The sequence below is a fragment of the Schistocerca nitens genome, chromosome 2 (assembly GCF_023898315.1).
Source record: "Schistocerca nitens isolate TAMUIC-IGC-003100 chromosome 2, iqSchNite1.1, whole genome shotgun sequence".
In the NCBI taxonomy this organism is placed as follows: domain Eukaryota; kingdom Metazoa; phylum Arthropoda; class Insecta; order Orthoptera; family Acrididae; genus Schistocerca; species Schistocerca nitens.
The window spans coordinates 580,118,335-580,136,612 of record NC_064615.1 but is presented as its reverse complement, the minus strand read 5'-3'; the positions used below and the strand labels follow the sequence as shown (position 1 = coordinate 580,136,612).

At 40.9% G+C, this 18,278-nt stretch overlaps 1 protein-coding gene across 3 annotated transcripts in view; it reads right to left on the bottom strand.

Moving 5' to 3' along the window:
* The window catches only part of LOC126236637 (stimulator of interferon genes protein homolog), a 351,257-nt gene that overhangs the window by 291,469 nt on the left and 41,510 nt on the right, over positions 1-18,278 (bottom strand). For 2 of the 3 annotated variants that reach the window (XM_049946092.1, XM_049946091.1), the window contains exon 2: positions 15,679-15,703. The exons of the other annotated variant lie outside the window; for it this stretch is intronic. In XM_049946092.1, the coding sequence (XP_049802049.1) occupies positions 15,679-15,693 (15 nt within the window). In that variant the 5' untranslated portion in view covers positions 15,694-15,703. The remainder of the gene's footprint in view (positions 1-15,678; positions 15,704-18,278) is intronic. 3 annotated transcript variants of the gene reach the window in all.

The following is an 18,278-nucleotide window of genomic DNA, read 5'->3' as shown; positions in this document are numbered from 1 at the left end:
GAGAGCCAGTCATGACAAAACTCTACCATCTGGTGAGCAAGATGTATGAGACAGGCGAAATACCCACAGACTTCAAGAAGAATATAATAATTCCAATCCCAAAGAAAGCAGGTGTTGACAGATGTGAAAATTACCGAACTATCAGTTTAATAAGTCACAGCTGCAAAATACTAACGCGAATTCTTTACAGACGAATGGAAAAACTGGTAGAAGCGGACCTCGGGGAAGATCAGTTTGGATTCCGTAGAAATGTTGGAACACGTGAGGCAATACTAACCTTACGACTTATCTTAGAAGAAAGATTAAGAAAAGGCAAACCTACGTTTCTAGCATTTGTAGACTTAGAGAAAGCTTTTGACAACGTTAACTGGAATACTCTCTTTCAAATTCTGAAGGTGGCAGGGGTAAAATACAGGGAGCGAAAGGATATTTACAATTTGTACAGAAACCAGATGGCAGTTATAAGAGTCGAGGGGCATGAAAGGGAAGCAGTGGTTGGGAAAGGAGTGAGACAGGGTTGTAGCCTCTCCCCGATGTTATTCAATCTGTATATTGAGCAAGCAGTAAAGGAAACAAAAGAAAAATTCGGAGTAGGTATTAAAATTCATGGAGAAGAAGTAAAAACTTTGAGGTTCGCCGATGACATTGTAATTCTGTCAGAGACAACAAAGGACTTGGAAGAGCAGTTAAACGGAATGGACAGTGTCTTGAAAGGAGGATATAAGATGAACATCAACAAAAGCAAAACGAGGATAATGGAATGTAGTCGAATTAAATCGGGTGATGCTGAGGGGATTAGATTAGGAAATGAGACACTTAAAGTAGTAAAGGAGTTTTGCTATTTAGGGAGTAAAATAACTGATGATGGTCGAAGTAGAGAGGATATAAAATGTAGACTGGCAATGGCAAGGAAATCGTTTCTGAAGAAGAGAAATTTGTTAACATCGAGTATAGATTTAAGTGTCAGGAAGTCGTTTCTGAAAGTATTTGTATGGAGTGTAGCCATGTATGGAAGTGAAACATGGACGATAACCAGTTTGGACAAGAAGAGAATAGAAGCTTTCGAAATGTGGTGCTACAGAAGAATGCTGAAGATAAGGTGGGTAGATCACATAACTAATGAGGAGGTATTGAATAGGATTGGGGAGAAGAGAAGTTTGTGGCACAACTTGACTAGAAGAAGGGATCGGTTGGTAGGACATGTTTTGAGGCATCAAGGGATCACAAATTTAGCATTGGAGGGCAGCGTGGAGGGTAAAAATCGTAGAGGGAGACCAAGAGATCAATACACTAAGCAGATTCAGAAGGATGTAGGTTGCAGTAGGTACTGGGAGATGAAGAAGCTTGCACAGGATAGAGTAGCATGGAGAGCTGCATCAAACCAGTCTCAGGACTGAAGACCACAACAACAACACATCTTCACATCTGGGAATTCTTCACACCATTTCTCTTGAGTTTTCAAAATTTTCTGAGCCACCTTCTTCAAGCTCATCATACAGTTTTCTCCAGCACCTTTGAAGAGTTTCTGCTTTCAGATTATTTGAAGCTAGCACACACCAATACATTTTGTACTTCATATTTGCCGCCTTCAGGACCTATCCAAGTTTTTGTTTTGTATGCACTATCTTGCACTATTATTCTCAAAAACAGTCTATGATAATGCCATTTAAATGCCACTGTTAAGCTGAATCAGATTCAAATACAACAGCAGGGTTGTCAACAAAGCACAAGACTTAGCACTGCATTTATTATAAACACCAATGTATGTATAGAATAGAACTGACATACTGAGCAGGGAGTGCTGCCATTTATACAAATCTCATATATTCCAGAAAATGCAAACATTACGAAGATAAATTTTGAGAACGGTCCAAAAATGATAAATACAAAATAAAAAATAATTGCTGGTGATGGAGTTGGAACTGGCAACCCACAGCTTGAAAGTCAGCAACACTAACCAGTACATCAATTGTACGCATCATCTCCCTATCCTGGAGAACAGTGAACAGCTGTTTCGGAAGTACTTACTGGAGCCGACTACAGCAACCCACAGACACCAGTCAGCAATGCTAACGCCTATGCCACACTGCACGCAGCATAGCTCACAACAATATAGCCCCTTTGTAATTGGCAAGGATGTGTACGTACATTGCTTATTAATAAGATTGTTTTTTTTAGGCAGGCCTTGATCAGTAAAAACTTTTCAACTTTCAGTAAAAACTGTTCACTCAACCTTTCAGCAAAGAGTTCACAAGCCATCCAAGAACTTTTCTTGACTCTGTAAAACACTGGTAACACATTTTGGACAATATCCATAAAGGCTCAAGGTTTTTCTTGACTTCGCAGTACTCCCTGGGGGCAGTCTATGTACGCCAGAAGCAACTGATTCCAAAACAACAGTTAGTTATTCTTTTTATCATTTTGTTCCCTGGGGTAGACATTTCTTTTGAGGAAGTTAAGGAGTTTGCAGGCAACATCTTGAAATTAACACCGTTTCACCAGTACTGTAAATTTGGTCCTTAGTGAGCCTGCAGTGTAATCTTCAAACTCTGTTTTGAAAACATCACCTGTATGTAAGTCTGTGGACAATTGTTCTTCATATACACCTAATTGCCAAATGCCATATCTGTTTGTAAACCTGTTTAAGAACCCACATCTAAGAAAAAAATCTTCTCCTTCCTCATTTAACACCTCAGCCAAAATTTTTGCTTTTTCTTTCAGCATCAAGTAAGTCAAAGACACGCCTTTTTCTGAAGATAAAGAACTTTACCATCTATCTAAAAGTGTGATGTTTTTGGTGTTATTCTAAGACGATTTTTCACAATTTGTTCTAGAAATTTAAATTTATGTTTCACCATTCTGAAATGGTGGAAACATCAACTCCACAATCGAAAACTATGGCTGATACAAAAAATCTACGGCTAGATTTGCATTAAGCTCATAAAAATCTATGAAGATCAGCTATCAAAGTAAAAAAAAGTTTTTCAAAAAAAATTTTTTGTTGGCCTGTGTAATCAGTCTGAAACCTTCAAGTGTCACCAGGTCTTTTCACATACACAACCTTCTTACATGTTTCTTAAACCAAGCATTAGCAATGATTAAATTATTCTCTGTGTAATATTTTACGAAGCATGTTCCTCTTTCATTCATTTCCCCTAGTCCATAGTCTTCTACTATTTCTCCTTCTCTTCATTTTCTGGTTATAAAATTTGTCACCTATCACAAATTTTCCTCTCCTTTAATTATCTGAATTATTTCTTTTATCTCATGATACATTCTTTCAATCTCTACATCATCTGCAGAGCTAAATGACACATAAACTTCTACTATGGTGGTGGGTGTTGGCTTTGTATCTACCTTGGCTGTGATAATGCCTTTGTTATGTTGTTCATAGTAGTGTACTGATTGCACACTTTTACTTAGTTCCTGAGCACAGGGTGCTGGGAGTGGAAGCTTGCAACTGGCTCATAGCATACTGGCTGCTGAGATGAGCCCTGCCTACTCCTCCAAGAGCAGTCAGCTTACAGTTTATAAAAGGAATGATCATGCAATAGGTTAATGTGTCACAGAACTGACATTAAAGTTGATGGCGAGTCACTAGCAGAATCAACTTGGCCTTTTCGCTCACTTTTGTAAATAGTATTAATAGTCACAACACATAACACTACACATGGATCAACGCTATATTCACAATGGCTGGTTATGGCACATAATTCTGTTATGTAGCTAATGTTGTCAGTGATTGTAAACATTCCAGCATGGCATGAAGTGAGCCAACTTCCACAAATCAGAGGGGCCAAGTAAAAGTGGGTGACCAGTACACAGCTGTATTTTCTTATTCATTATTAGACCTATTCCTGAATTACCCTTATTTGATTTTGTATACAGGATGGAGAAAAATTGTGTCACAAAATTTTAACCCTGGATAGATGATGCCAGTAGGAACCAAAATTACTAACATTGTGTAGGTCGACAATGAACAGTTTTTAAACTATGGAAACTTGGCACCCCATGCTCCAATTGGCCATAGGATTGCCCTGTTGCCATTCATTGGTTGACAGGCAGCACTATGGTTGTTGGTTCACACATACAAACGCCCCTCCCCCATCACTGCCCAAACGTGATATCCACACGTGTCAAATAGATCTTGCTGTTTGTTTCCACCTCATGTCAGACGCATTCACACATAAGCTTAGCTTCAGAGCACATACACTTCACCTGCGATTTAGTCATACAGTAAGCATGGCGGCACAGTATTCATTTGAAGACTAATGAGATATGGGTTTTTTTTTTATGGACTAGCTGCCAGTAATGCTCATGAAGCTTGAAGGTTGTATGAGGAATGGTACCCAGCAAGATGCCACCCACACCCGCAAACATTTACAGCAATTCACCGGTGACTTGGCGAAACAGGCTCATTAGCAGGATATCGTGGTGATGCTGGAAGACCTCGAACACGACGGGATGCTACGTTTGAAGAGACTGTTCTCGAGTGCTTCGAGGATGCACCTACGACAAGTACTCGAGCAGTTGGACATGACAGGGGGTCACTCACTGGTTACTCTGGGAGGTTTCGAGGGATGTTGCCCAGCATCCATTTAGTTTCCACCCTGCCCAAGACCTAAATCCTGTGGCAAACTATAAACATAGGCTAGGGTTTTGCTGGTGGTTTCTGCAGCGTGTTGCACGAGATCTCGACTTCTCCGCTATTGTGCTGTTTATCAACGGGTGCACCTTCCATCGGAATGGCCTTTACAATACTCAAAATGTTCATTAGTGGGCAAGACGAAATCATCACATCATGTATGTCCACAGACACCAGGAACAATTTTCGCTCAACATTTGGGCAGGCATTGTGGGTGACCATCTGATTGGGCCGGTTTGCTTACCTCCTTGACTTACGGGGGCAAATTACCTTCACTTTTTGTAAGGAACTCTACCTGGCCTGCTGGAAGATGTTCCCCTGGACATACGGCTACGCTTGTGGTTGCTGCATGATGGGGCACCTACACATAACAGTCATGCTGTGTGCGGATATTTAAATGAACTCTTCAGGAAGTCGTTTCTGAAAGTATTTGTGTGGAGTGTAGCCATGTATGGAAGTGAAACATGGACGATAAATAGTTTGGACAAGAAGAGAATAGAAGCTTTCGAAATGTGGTGCTACAGGAGAATGCTGAAGATTAGATGGGTAGATCACATAACTAATGATGAAGTATTGAATAGAATTGGGGAGAAGAGGAGTATGTGGCACAACTTGACAAAAAGGAGGGACCGGTTAGTAGGACTTGTTCTGAGGCATCAAGGGATCACAAATTTAGCATTGGAGGGCAGGGTGGAGGGTAAAAATCGGAGAGGGAGACCAAGAGATGAATACACTAAGCAGATTCAGAAGGATGTAGGTTGCAGTAAGTACTGGGAGATGAAGAAGCTTGCACAGGATAGGGTAGCATGGAGAGCTGCATCAAACCAGTCTCAGGACTGAAGACCACAACAACAACAACTTCAATGGTCGGGTAATTGGCAGAGGTCCTCATAGGACATGGCCCCCGTGATCAACAGACCTCACACAACCAGACTTTTTCCTGAAGGGATTCTTCAAGGTTCTTGTTCACCCACCTGGATGCGAACCACCTAGAAACGAAGAGGAATTAATGGATTGCATACAACATGCCACCAATCTCATCAGGGCAATGCCAGAAATCTTTGAAAGAGTTCAGCAAAACCACGTTCGTCATTACCAAGCTTGTGTTGAATCAGAGGGTTGCCAGTTCAAGCACCTACTTTATGTAACCAGTGTCCTAGCTACAGAAAAGGCCCTTTTCAGGGCCATTACAATTTGTAAAATACTTTCTGTATGCGAACTAACAGCCATTGATGGGTTTGTCCCAGCTATGTCTTATCATGAAGCTACAATGGATGTGTTGTGACCCCAGTGGATTCGCCTCCCAGACCCCAGATTCGAAGGCTGGCATGCTACCACTGAGTGTACGGGCCACCTTGGATACATCGCGATCTGCAGCAGGCAAAGCATTTGCAGTCATGCATTGTCCAGAGCATCTGGCAACATGGCAATTCCGCAGCCAATCAGAATGTGTGGCACCAAATTTCCATAGTTTCAAAACTGTGCGTTGTCGATGTGCACAATAACAGTAATTTTGGTTCCTACTGGCGTCAGCTATCCAGGCTTAAAATTTTGTGACACAATTTTTTTCCACCCTGTATATAACTCTGTACTCACCTGAAATCTCTTCTTCAACTGCAGAGATAGTCGGCACGTAAACTTTTACTACTGTGGTGGGTGTTGGTATCTTGTCAATTTTGGCTATGGTAATGCATTCACTGTGCTGTTTATAGTACCTTACCTGCACTGCTGTTTTCTTAGTCACTATTAGCTCCATTCCTGAATTACCCATTTGGAAAAGGCAGAGAAGGAAAAATAGTAGGCGAATACAGACTGAGGGAAAGGAATGAAACAGGAAGCTGCCTGGAATAATTTTGCACAGGGCATAATTTAATCATCACTAATACTTGCTTTAAGAATCATGAAAGAAGGTTGTATACAAGGAAGAGGCCTAAAGACACTTGAAGGTTTCAGACTGATTATATAATAGTAAGACATTGATTTTGGAACCAGATTTTAAACTGTAAGACGTTTCCAGGAGAATATGTGTACCCCGATATAATTTATTGATTATGAATTGTACATTAAAACTAAAGAAATTACAAAAAGGTAAGAGATTAAGGAGTTGAAAGAACCAGAGGTTGTTCAGAGTTTCAGAGGGAGCTTTTGGCAAAGACTGACTGAAACAGGGCATAGGAATACAGTAAAAACAAATGGGTAGCTTTGAGAGATGAAATAGTGAAGGCAGCAGTTGATCAAATAGGTAGAAAAAAGACCTAGTAGAAATCCGTGGATATCACAAGAGATACTGAATTTAATTGATGAAAGCAAAAAAAGTGCAGCAAATGAAACAGGCAAAAAGCAACACAAACATCTAAAAAATGAGACAGAGGCAGTGCAGAATGGCTAAGCAGGAATGGCTATATTAAAAATGCAAGACTATAGAAGCATGTATAACTAGGGAAAAGATAAATACTGCCTGTAGGAAATTTAAAGAGACGTTTGGAGAAAAGAGAAGCAGCTGTATGAACATCATGATCTCAGGTGGAAAACCGCTACTAAACGAAGAAGAGAATGCAAAAAGGTTGGTTGGTTGGTTGTTTGGGGGAAGAGACCAAACAGCGAGGTTATCGGTCTCATAGGGTTAGGGAAGGATGGGGAAGGAAGTCGGCCGTGCCCTTTCAAAGGAACCATCCCAGCATTTGCCTGGAGCGATTTAGGGAAATCACGGAAAACCTAAATCAGGATGGCCGGACGCGGGATTGAACCGTCGTCCTTCCGAATGCGAGTCCAGTGTGCTAACCACTGCGCCACCTTGCTCGGTATGCAAAAAGGTAGGAGGAGTATACACAAGGGCTATACAAGGCTGATGAACTTAAAGGCAATATTATAGGAAGCGAATAACATGTAGATGAAGATGAGATGGGAGATTCATATTGCTAGGTACATTTGACAGAGCACTGAAAGACCTAACTTGAAACAAGAGCCCTGGAGTACATGATATTCCCTCTGAACTACTGACATCCCTGAGAGAGCCAGCCATAACAAAACAATTCAATCTGGTATGCAATATCTACGAGACTGAAGGAATGCCCTCAGAAGGGAGAACCAATAGAGGTACTCAAGGTACCCTCCACCACACACCGTCAGGTGGCTTGCGGAGTATGGATATACACTCCTGGAAATTGAAATAAGAACACCGTGAATTCATTGTCCCAGGAAGGGGAAACTTTATTGACACATTCCTGGGGTCAGATACATCACATGATCACACTGACAGAACCACAGGCACATAGACACAGGCAACAGAGCATGCACAATGTCGGCACTAGTACAGTGTATATCCACCTTTCGCAGCAATGCAGGCTGCTATTCTCCCATGGAGACGATCGTACAGATGCTGGATGTAGTCCTGTGGAACGGCTTGCCATGCCATTTCCACCTGGCGCCTCAGTTGGACCAGGGTTCGTGCTGGACGTGCAGACCGCGTGAGACGACGCTTCATCCAGTCCCAAACATGCTCAATGGGGGACAGATCCAGAGATCTTGCTGGCCAGGGTAGTTGACTTACACCTTCTAGAGCACGTTGGGTGGCACGGGATACATGCGGACGTGCATTGTCCTGTTGGAACAGCAAGTTCCCTTGCCGGTCTACGAATGGTAGAACGATGGGTTCGATGACGGTTTTGATGTACCGTGCACTATTCAGTGTCCCCTCGACGATCACCAGTGGTGTACGGCCAGTGTAGGAGATCGCTCCCTACACCATGATGCCGGGTGTTGGCCCTGTGTGCCTCGGTCGTATGCAGTCCTGATTGTGGCGCTCACCTGCACGGCGCCAAACACGCATACGACCATCACTGGCACCAAGGCAGAAGCGACTCTCATCGCTGAAGACGACACGTCTCCATTCGTCCCTCCATTCACGCCTGTCGCGACACCACTGGAGGCGGGCTGCACGATGTTGGGGCGTGAGCGGAAGACGGCCTAACGGTGTGCGGGACCGTAGCCCAGCTTCATGGAGACGGTTGCGAATGGTCCTCGCCGATACCCCAGGAGCAACAGTGTCCCTAATTTGCTGGGAAGTGGCGGTGCGGTCCCCTACGGCACTGTGTAGGATCCTACGGTCTTGGCGTGCATCCGTGCGTCGCTGCGGTCCGGTCCCAGGTCGACGGGCACGTGCACCTTCCGCCGACCACTGGCGACAACATCGATGTACTGTGGAGACCTCACGCCCCACGTGTTGAGCAATTCGGCGGTACGTCCACCCGGCCTCCCGCATGCCCACTATACGCCCTCGCTCAAAGTCCGTCAACTGCACATACGGTTCACGTCCACGCTGTCGCGGCATGCTACCAGTGTTAAAGACTGCGATGGAGCTCCGTATGCCACGGCAAACTGGCTGACACTGACGGCGGCGGTGCACAAATGCTGCGCAGCTAGCGCCATTCGACGGCCAACACCGCGGTTCCTGGTGTGTCAGCTGTGCCGTGCGTGTGATCATTGCTTGTACAGCCCTCTCGCAGTGTCCGGAGCAAGTATGGTGGCTCTGAGACACCGGTGTCAACGTGTTCTTTTTTCCATTTCCAGGAGTGTAGATGTAGATGTAGACTTGAAGAAGAATGTAATAATTTCAATTCCAATGGAAGTAGGTGCCGACAGGTGTGAATATACCCTAAATATCAATTTAATAACACACATCTACAAAATACTAATGTGAATTATTTACAGAAGAATGGAAAAACTGGTAGAAGGTGACACCAAGGAAGATCAGTTTGGATTTCACACAAATGTAGGAACACACAAGGCAATACTGACCCTACAACTTTTCTTAGAAGATAGGTTAAGGAAAGGCAAACCTACATTTATATACTTTTTGTAGATTTGGAGAAAGCTTTTGACAATGTTGACTGGAATACACTCTTTGAAAATCTGGAGGAAGCAGGGGTAAAAAATAGGGAGCAAAAGGTTACATACAACTTGTACAAAAACCAGATGGCAGTTATATGAATCCAGAGGCATAAAAGGGAAGCAGTGGTTGAGAAGGGAATGCGACATGGTGTTCAATCTGTAGATAGAGAAAGTAGTAAAGGAAACCAAAGAAAAATTTGGAGTAGAAATTAAAGTTCAGGGAGAAGAAATAAAAATTTTGAGGTATGCCAGTGACATTTTAATTCTTTCAGAGACAGCAAATGACTTGGAAGATCAGGTAAATGGAATGGACAGCGTCTTGAAAGCAGGATATAGCCTAAGACTAACATCAACAAAAGCAAAACAAGGGTAAGGCTAAATTACATTACGAAACAAGACACTAGAGTAGTAGATGAGTTTTGTTATTTGGCTGGCAAAGTAACTGATTACAGCCAAAGTGAAGAAGATAAAATGTAGACTGACAATGGGTGGAAAAGCATTTCCAAAGAAGAGAAATTTGTTAACATCAAAGGTATACATTTAAGTGTTCGGAAGTTATATCTGAAGGTACCTGTATGAAGTGTAGCCTTGTATGGAAGTGAAATGTCGACTCTAAATAGTCCAGCCATGAAGAAAACAGAATCTTTGGAAATGAGGTATTACAGAAGAATGCTGAAGATTCAGTGGGTAGATTACGTAACTAATGATGTGGTACTGAATGGAATTGGGGCTAAACAAAACTTGTTGCACAACTTGACTAAAAGAAGAGATCATTTCATAAGACTTATGACTTGTCATGGAATTACCAATTCAGTATTGGAGGGAAGTGTTGGGGGCAGGGGGGTTAAAAATCTTAGGAGGAGAGCAAGAGATGAATACACTAAGATTCAGAAGGCTGTACGTTGCAACAGTTATTCAGAGGTGAAAAGGGTTGCAAAGGATGGAGTAGCATGGAAAGCGGCAGTCTTCAGACTGAAGACGATGATGACAACTGATCTGATTGGAAGCTCTGCTCTTCCGCTACTGCAGTTCACTAATTCCCACTATATTCATTCCATCCATTTCCCTTTTTAAATTTTCCAACCTCTCTCCCTGATTAAGCAGTGTAACATTCCACACTCTGAACCATCCATGCCATTTTGTTTTTCTTGATGATGATATTCTGAGTCCCATGCCCATGTCCATGCTCATATAAGGAAACGAATATTACAATAATGTAAGCAACATATTGGCCGGCCGGGGTGGCCAAGCGGTTAAAGGCGCTACAGTCTGGAACCGCACGACCGCTACGGTCGCAGGTTTGAATCCTGCCTCGGGCATTGATGTGTGTGATGTCCTTAGGTTAGTTAGGTTTAAGTAGTTCTAAGTTCTAGGGGACTGATGACCTTAGAAGTTAAGTCCCATAGTGCTCAGAGCCATAAGCAACATATTATTGAATTAAACAATGGAAACTCCAGGGTGGAATATCAAAAATTTAAGGAAAAGGTAGATGGCTGTTTACCATAAAGATGACATGTTAAGTTGCAGACATGCACCATTAAGAGAGACATACACATTAGCTTTCAGTCGTCCCCCCCCCCCCCCCCCACACACACACACACACACACAAGATCAGACCAGAATGCATTCCTTTTTTTCTTGATACAATAATTTACCAACAGCCATATGTATTGTAGAAATTTATTTTATGAACTTCTTATATGCTACCAGTTTCGCATTACATTCAGTGTATAGCGATTTTACAACTATGATGTGTGCGGCCTGAAGATGGCATCAATGTAATGCCGAAACTGGTAGCATGTAAGAAGTTCATAAAATAAATTTCTACAATACATACAGCTGTTGGTAAATTCTTGCATCAAGAAATACATGACAACCATTGTCCCACAGTCCATAATGAATCAACAAAGATTAAAAAGAATGCATTCTGGTCCAAGCTGCCACAGGAGACAGATGTGTGTGTGAGGTGTGCTTGCTTGTACTTTTGTGTGTGTGTGTGTGTGTGTGTGTGTGTGTGTGTGTGTGTGTGTGTGTGCGGGTGCGCGCGTTTTCCTCTTATTTTTAAGGTAAGCTACAACAATGAAGGAAATTCCTGGATGGATCTAGGTGTACAATAAGCAAAAAGCAACCATTCACCTACAGTGAATCAGTTTGTGTAGACAGCACCACTTAACAGGAAACAGCATTCACAGTAGGTTTTGAGCACTAGCTCTTTTTCTGGCAGTAGTACACATGTAACCACAGTAACACTTCAATGCACAATCCTGTGACCCCGGTGAGACTGATTACTGATACTCCTCTTTGAAAGCAGTTTCCTCAGCTGATGGATGTGGGGAGGGGATATGGAAGGTGGCAATGAGAGGGTAGCCAGAAAGAGGCACACATTTGGACAGATGACTCTGCAGCCATAAAACAGGACAAAAGGAGTACAGAGGGTAGAGCACAAAGACATAGCAGAAGAGGAAGTTAAAGGAAGTGGTTGGGGGGAGGGAAAAAAGAGAGGAGGAAGTTGCAGATGAAGAGGGAGCGAGGGAGTGGAGAGTGAAGGAAGTGAGGCAGAAAAGGGTGAAGGGAGAGGGGAGAGGGAGGGGAGAGGGGTGGATAGGGGGGAGAGGGGGGGGGGGAGAGAGAGAGATGTGCCCACATTTGAGGGGGAGGGGAGGACAAGAGGGGCGAGAGAAGGCAGTGCACGATCTGGATGGGAAAAGAGAGGTGTGGACAGAAGAGAGAAGGAAAGCAGTAAGGTGACACAGCAGGGACAGATTATTATAGGTTTAGGCCAGGGGACTGTGAGAATGCACGCATGCTGCAGACATAATTCCCACCTGCATAGTTCAGAGATAGTTATGCTGGAAGGGAAAATCCAAATAGCCTGTGTAATGAAGCACCTATTGAAGTCATTTGTGAGTAGTGTGTAGCATGTTCAGTAACTGGATGGTTAACTCTGCAGTTTGCCACAGTTTAGCGTAGAGTGTTTAGGTGCATACACAGTTGGTTACTTACCACATCCACACAGAATGCCGAACAATATTTGCAGCATAGCTGATCTTAACAAGGCTGCTTTCATACATGGTCCTGCCTTTGCTTGGACAGGAACTGCCTGTGACTGGACTGTGGTAGGAGATAGTATGTAGGTTGGCATGAGAGAGAGCTTTTGCACGTGGGTCAACCAGAGCGGAGTGACCCATGGGGTTCATGATGATTGTCATACCTCTTTCAATCATACTCCCAATTCTGCAAACTGTGGGTCATTTCCTGGTGATCTTCACAGGTGCAAGATGTGTTCCATACACCCACCCACCACCTCCTACCACAGTCCAGTCACAAACATTTCCTATTCAATCAAACACAGGGCCATGTGTGAAAGAAGCCATGTTATCTATCAGCTATGATACAATTACTGTACAGAATTCTATGGGTGCATGACAAGTAACCAATTGAGTACTTGCATTAATGGCTACTGCCAAACTGTGACAAACAGAAAACTGTACCAACCAGCTGCCAAGCATCCTGTGCACCACTACACAAATGATTTCAACCGCTGCTTTACTGTACATGCCATTTGGATATTCCCTTCCAACACTACTTTCTCTGAACTACCCAGGTGGAAAAGTCCCTCCACCATACCCTGTGCTCTCATAATGCCTAAACCTCTGCTAACCTGTTCCCACTACCTCACCTTATTTTTTCCCTTCTCTGTTCTGTCCACACCACTCCTTTCCCGTCCAGATTGTACACTGCTCCCCTCCCCCCCTCCAAATGTAGGCACTCTGTCTCTATCTCCCCAATCGCTACCCCCCCCCCCCTTTTCTACAAATCTCCTTTCTCTCTCCACTCCCTAGCTGCTTCTTCCTGTCCACCTCTTCACAACTTTCAGTAATCGAGTATATTGTCTCATTATGGCTACAGGAGTGCATATTTGAGTGTATGTGTGACCTTTTGCTAAGAAAAAATGTAGTGTTCGAAAAGGTAGGGGGCAAAGGCAGAGGGAGTAACAATGGACAACAGGTAACGCACCATTGTTTCTGATGATGAGCTCTGCACTCTAGCCCCAAAGGTTCATTATGTGCTCACCAGCTGTCATGTCGTCTTCTGCCACTGGGGTCATTGCTAAAGCAGAATGTATTCTGAAGAGCAAAAAGAATTCTGTAAATGTATGACGTGCCTAAATATTGGGTGCACTCACCAGATGAGAATGATGTATTGGTCAAATTCCAATCACTATATTATTACTGGAAGTTAAATTGAAGGGAAAAATAATATTTATCCAAAAGGCAAGAGTTATTGCTACTTATAGTACATACAAGTTTTTTTTTTTTTTTTGGGGGGGGGGTGTTGGCAGCCTATGGGACCATCTTCCTGTGGTCACATCCTGCTTTCAGAGTCACATTTACATTACACACAGTACCATAAGTTGCCCTCACAAAGTCATACACGCGAACTATCCATTATTTATTAATTGAATGCATCTCCATGATGATAAAAAGGTATAATCTACCAAAACAGACAGTGGGAAGAATAATTAATGTGACTTGTTACACTAACTTGTATTTTCAGTTGATAAATGAATAACTACAAAAACGAGTATGGAGAAGCAAAGATAATGTTTCTACCGAGGCAACTTAATGTAAGCGACTTCAAATGGTACTACATAAAGTAACAGACACTTCTGTATTATCAGCACAATGTGAAGAATAAAAAATTCACCAATACAATTATCATTATGAAAGATGAAAATCAGTAAATTACAATGCATGAGTGACATTATATTTAGCAAAACTGGACACACATCTAAAGTTTTTGAGTCACTGGGGAAGATAATGGTAAGGTAATGAGTTGGCACAAACAGCAAAATAAATGACAGTGTAAACAAAAATTGAAATCTCATTACTATTATCAAAAGGTTAAGGACTTGATAATCTTTCCAAAGAAATGGTATTTCAAATTGAATACCCAAAGAAAAGGACGCATTATCAACTGACACAAAAAAAAAAAAAAAATTACAAGGCAAGATGAATTCAAGCACTCCATAAAAGAAGAATAGAATTTCATATTTTATGTTGCAATAAACTACCAAAGCTGATAGCTATTATTGTTTATAATATGTGGATTGTGCTGCTAGCTATTATTGTTTATAATATGTGAATTGTGTCGCTTTGTGTAAATAGACCAAGCAAATAAATATACAGGTTTCCTCATATAATAAACAAACTGTTAATTGTAACTGGGTACAGCCTTCACTTGCACATGTAAGAATTTCACAATATGAGCTTAAATAGGCTATGAAGTATCTAACACCAACCTGAGGTATGTTTCCTTTTTACTTTAAAAACATAACATTAAGTTTTTCTATATAATCAGACAGATATGCAGTGTAAGTATCAAACATGTCAAACATCTTCAGAAGGCCACACTCAGAAGCATTTTCATACAGATGCACAATATTATAAAAGTAGTATGATATAGCAAAAAGCTAGAAGCCAGGACAGAAACAACAATGTGAATTTTTAATAACTGTAACTCCATCCTATGTCTGGAGTGCGGGACTTCAGCTGGTTGATCTCCAATAATAAAATACCAACAGACATTATTTTGGTTTTATTTGTTAGGCAACCAGTTTCAACATTACATTATGTCATCTTCAGGCCTGCATATATCGAGTAACCGTCGTGTTAGAAACCAATGCAGCACTGTCAACTGGTAATGTGAAGATTTTTTTCCCATGTGGATGTGCACTCCTTGGACAGCCATCAGCAACACAGCTTTCTGAGGAGCACATATGCCCGTGGGAAAAAAACTGGTTGCTTAACAAATAAAACCAAAATAATGGCTGTTGGTATTTTATTATTGGGAGTGTGAATTTTTTGTGATATGCTACTAATAGATCAAAATAAACTAGATTTGCAATTTCAGATTATTGGTATTGTGACATAATGTTAAAACACTCCTTCTGAGGAACAGTGTCATTAAAGACATTTTCTGCTGATATCAGTCCAAATTTAATGGTAGTTTATTTGTGAAAGCAATTCTCAATGATGTGGATAACTTTTGTCTTGAATGAGTTTAAAAAAATACTGTGTTCTATTTAACAAGGCCAAAAATGGCAATTCATGTTAGATTACTGAGAGTACTTTTGTTATTACCTGGAATGAACTCATGTCAGAAGACCTGAAAAGTAAAAACAATACTTCAGATACAGAACAATACAAAATATTCTGATGGGCAAGAACTGAAGACTGAAATGAAATTGTTATCTATTTTATATTATCTTAAAAATATACGGCAAAATTGTAAATTTATGTGTGTTTATACTTAATTCCAGTTATAGGTTTATGCCTCAACAGCAACAGAACAAAAGATACTACACAGTCATCCCCACACTTTTGTTATCGGATTCAGGAAAACCATTTTTGAACACCCTGACTGGAACTTACATTTAGTCCTCCTCAACAATATTAAGCTCTGGTGTACTTTTGGTAAGCTATTCATATTTTTCTTTATCTTCTACTGATCTTCAAACTCATTTTAATAATACCTAATTCATTACTCCATAAGCCACTCTAGCTTCCTCTTCAGAAACCATTTCATTCTACTTTTGATTTTATTTTTCTAGCACAATTTGCTGTTTTCTTTTCATTGATTACCATTCCACTGTAATTTTTTTTTTTATGCATTGTTTGATTCTTCTGATAATTTTCATCCTTATAGCATTTTATTTGCTTACATCTTTTTTAATTTGATTGCGTGCTCAATGTGCATCTTGTTAGCCTGTTGTGTTTTATAGAATCAGATTTATTTTATTTAGTGTTTTGATGTTCCAAAAGGAGTTATCCTCCTTGGTTATGAAAAGCATGATGTCCATTGCTTCCAATATTCTACTCTATTTCACATATGCATTTAAATCTGCTTAAATCTTCTAATTGTTAACATCCTATAGCAGCGATGCTGATGCTGAGCTAGGCACAACAAAAAGATATTCACAATTAAAGGTTTTGACCATTAAGGTCTTCGTCAACAAAAGACACACATACGCAACGCACACGCACACACACTCACGCAAATGCAATTCTCACACATGACTGCAGTCTCAGGCAACTGAAACCACACTGCCTCAGTTGCCTGAGATTGCAATCGTGTGCGTGAGTTGCATTTGCGTGAGTGTGTGTATACGTGTCAATTGTTAACGAAGGCCTTAATGATTGAAAGCTTCAACTGAGAGAGTCTTTTTGTTGTGCCTACCTGTGACTCGGCATCTCAGCTATATGGTCAGTAGCAACTTTCCTTCTCATAATATTGTTGCATTCCATACTGGATTTTCCACTGTTTGATTTAATTGCTAACATCCGATATGAATACCTTGATAGTTCCAGAGCCTTAGGATCAGTTAGGCTGGTAAAAATAAATCAGTATCACAGAGACCGATATGATCTGATATAATTCATAAATACTGGTTGAATTGAGAATTTAGTGCAAACATTGTCCTCTATGTACAGAATGTGTCATTTCATTAACAGTCACTCTGTCTATGCTTCCATATTATGAACTATAGTGAGAACCATCAAATATCTAAGTGTAACAGCCAAAATAAAATTAAAGTGGGACAATCCTCTAAAAATAGTTACAGGAAAGGCAAACTGAGAGTCACCGGAAGCATTGTAAGAGGATGTAATACACCCACAGAGGTGTATTGCCCATACCAGGTAGGAGTACTGCATTTTATCATGGATTCATTTGAAAAGTGTTAATCCAAATCCAGTGGCTAATGAGACAAGAGGGGCAATGTATATCAAGGAGTGGCTTAAAATCAAAATGTATATATTCCAAAGAGTCAATCAACGTATTCCTTCCTCAGTAGTAAAACCGGAATATTTTATTCATGGCTTTCATTTTCAGCAACTGTAGTATATATTTTCAGAATAAAATTCAGTTGTCAGTTGCAAATACACTTTTATTACACTTCACCAGGTCTGACAAACTAATTTGTCATCTTCAGAAGCTTAGTATTGGCTTAGCAGATGTCAATACCTTCTTTGTAGAAGCATAACGCCATGATACATCCAGGAATGTACATAATGTATGTGATTATTATAAACAGATTTGCAGTAACTGAACCACAATTATGTATATGTCAAACTGTTGTTCTTGCCCCAAGAAATGTTCCTCACTACTAGCACAACAGCTTACAATATATACAGATGTGATTCAGTTACTGTAAACTGCCAACCTATGTTTACAATAATCACATACAATGCGTACACTTCTGGACATATCATGGCATTACGTTGCTATGAAGAAAACATTGGCATCTGCTCAATGAACACTAAGCTTCTGAAGATGATAAATTTGTTGAACTGGTAAAGTGTAATAAAAATGTACTTGCAACTGAATTTTATTCTGAAAAATAAAATAAGAAAAATTAGCCTTCATATGGAAAAATACTTTAGTCATTCTCCCCACTGTAAAAAGCTTTTGCTGTCTGTGTTCTGATAGTGAGCATAGTTTTTCTACGGCAGTTTCTGGAAATAAACATAGTATAGCTTGAAACTATGTCTGCAATTATGTTTCACACATGTCAATATTTAAAAAGTATAACCATTCAAATGGATATTTTTGGAAGTAGCAAAGGATGGAGGCAAAGAAACCATAACTTTTATCCATACAAGAATAGAAATAACACAATACATGTTACTAGTTTAATATTTTCTGTCTTGCTAGGATGTCACAGCATGTTCAAATACACTTT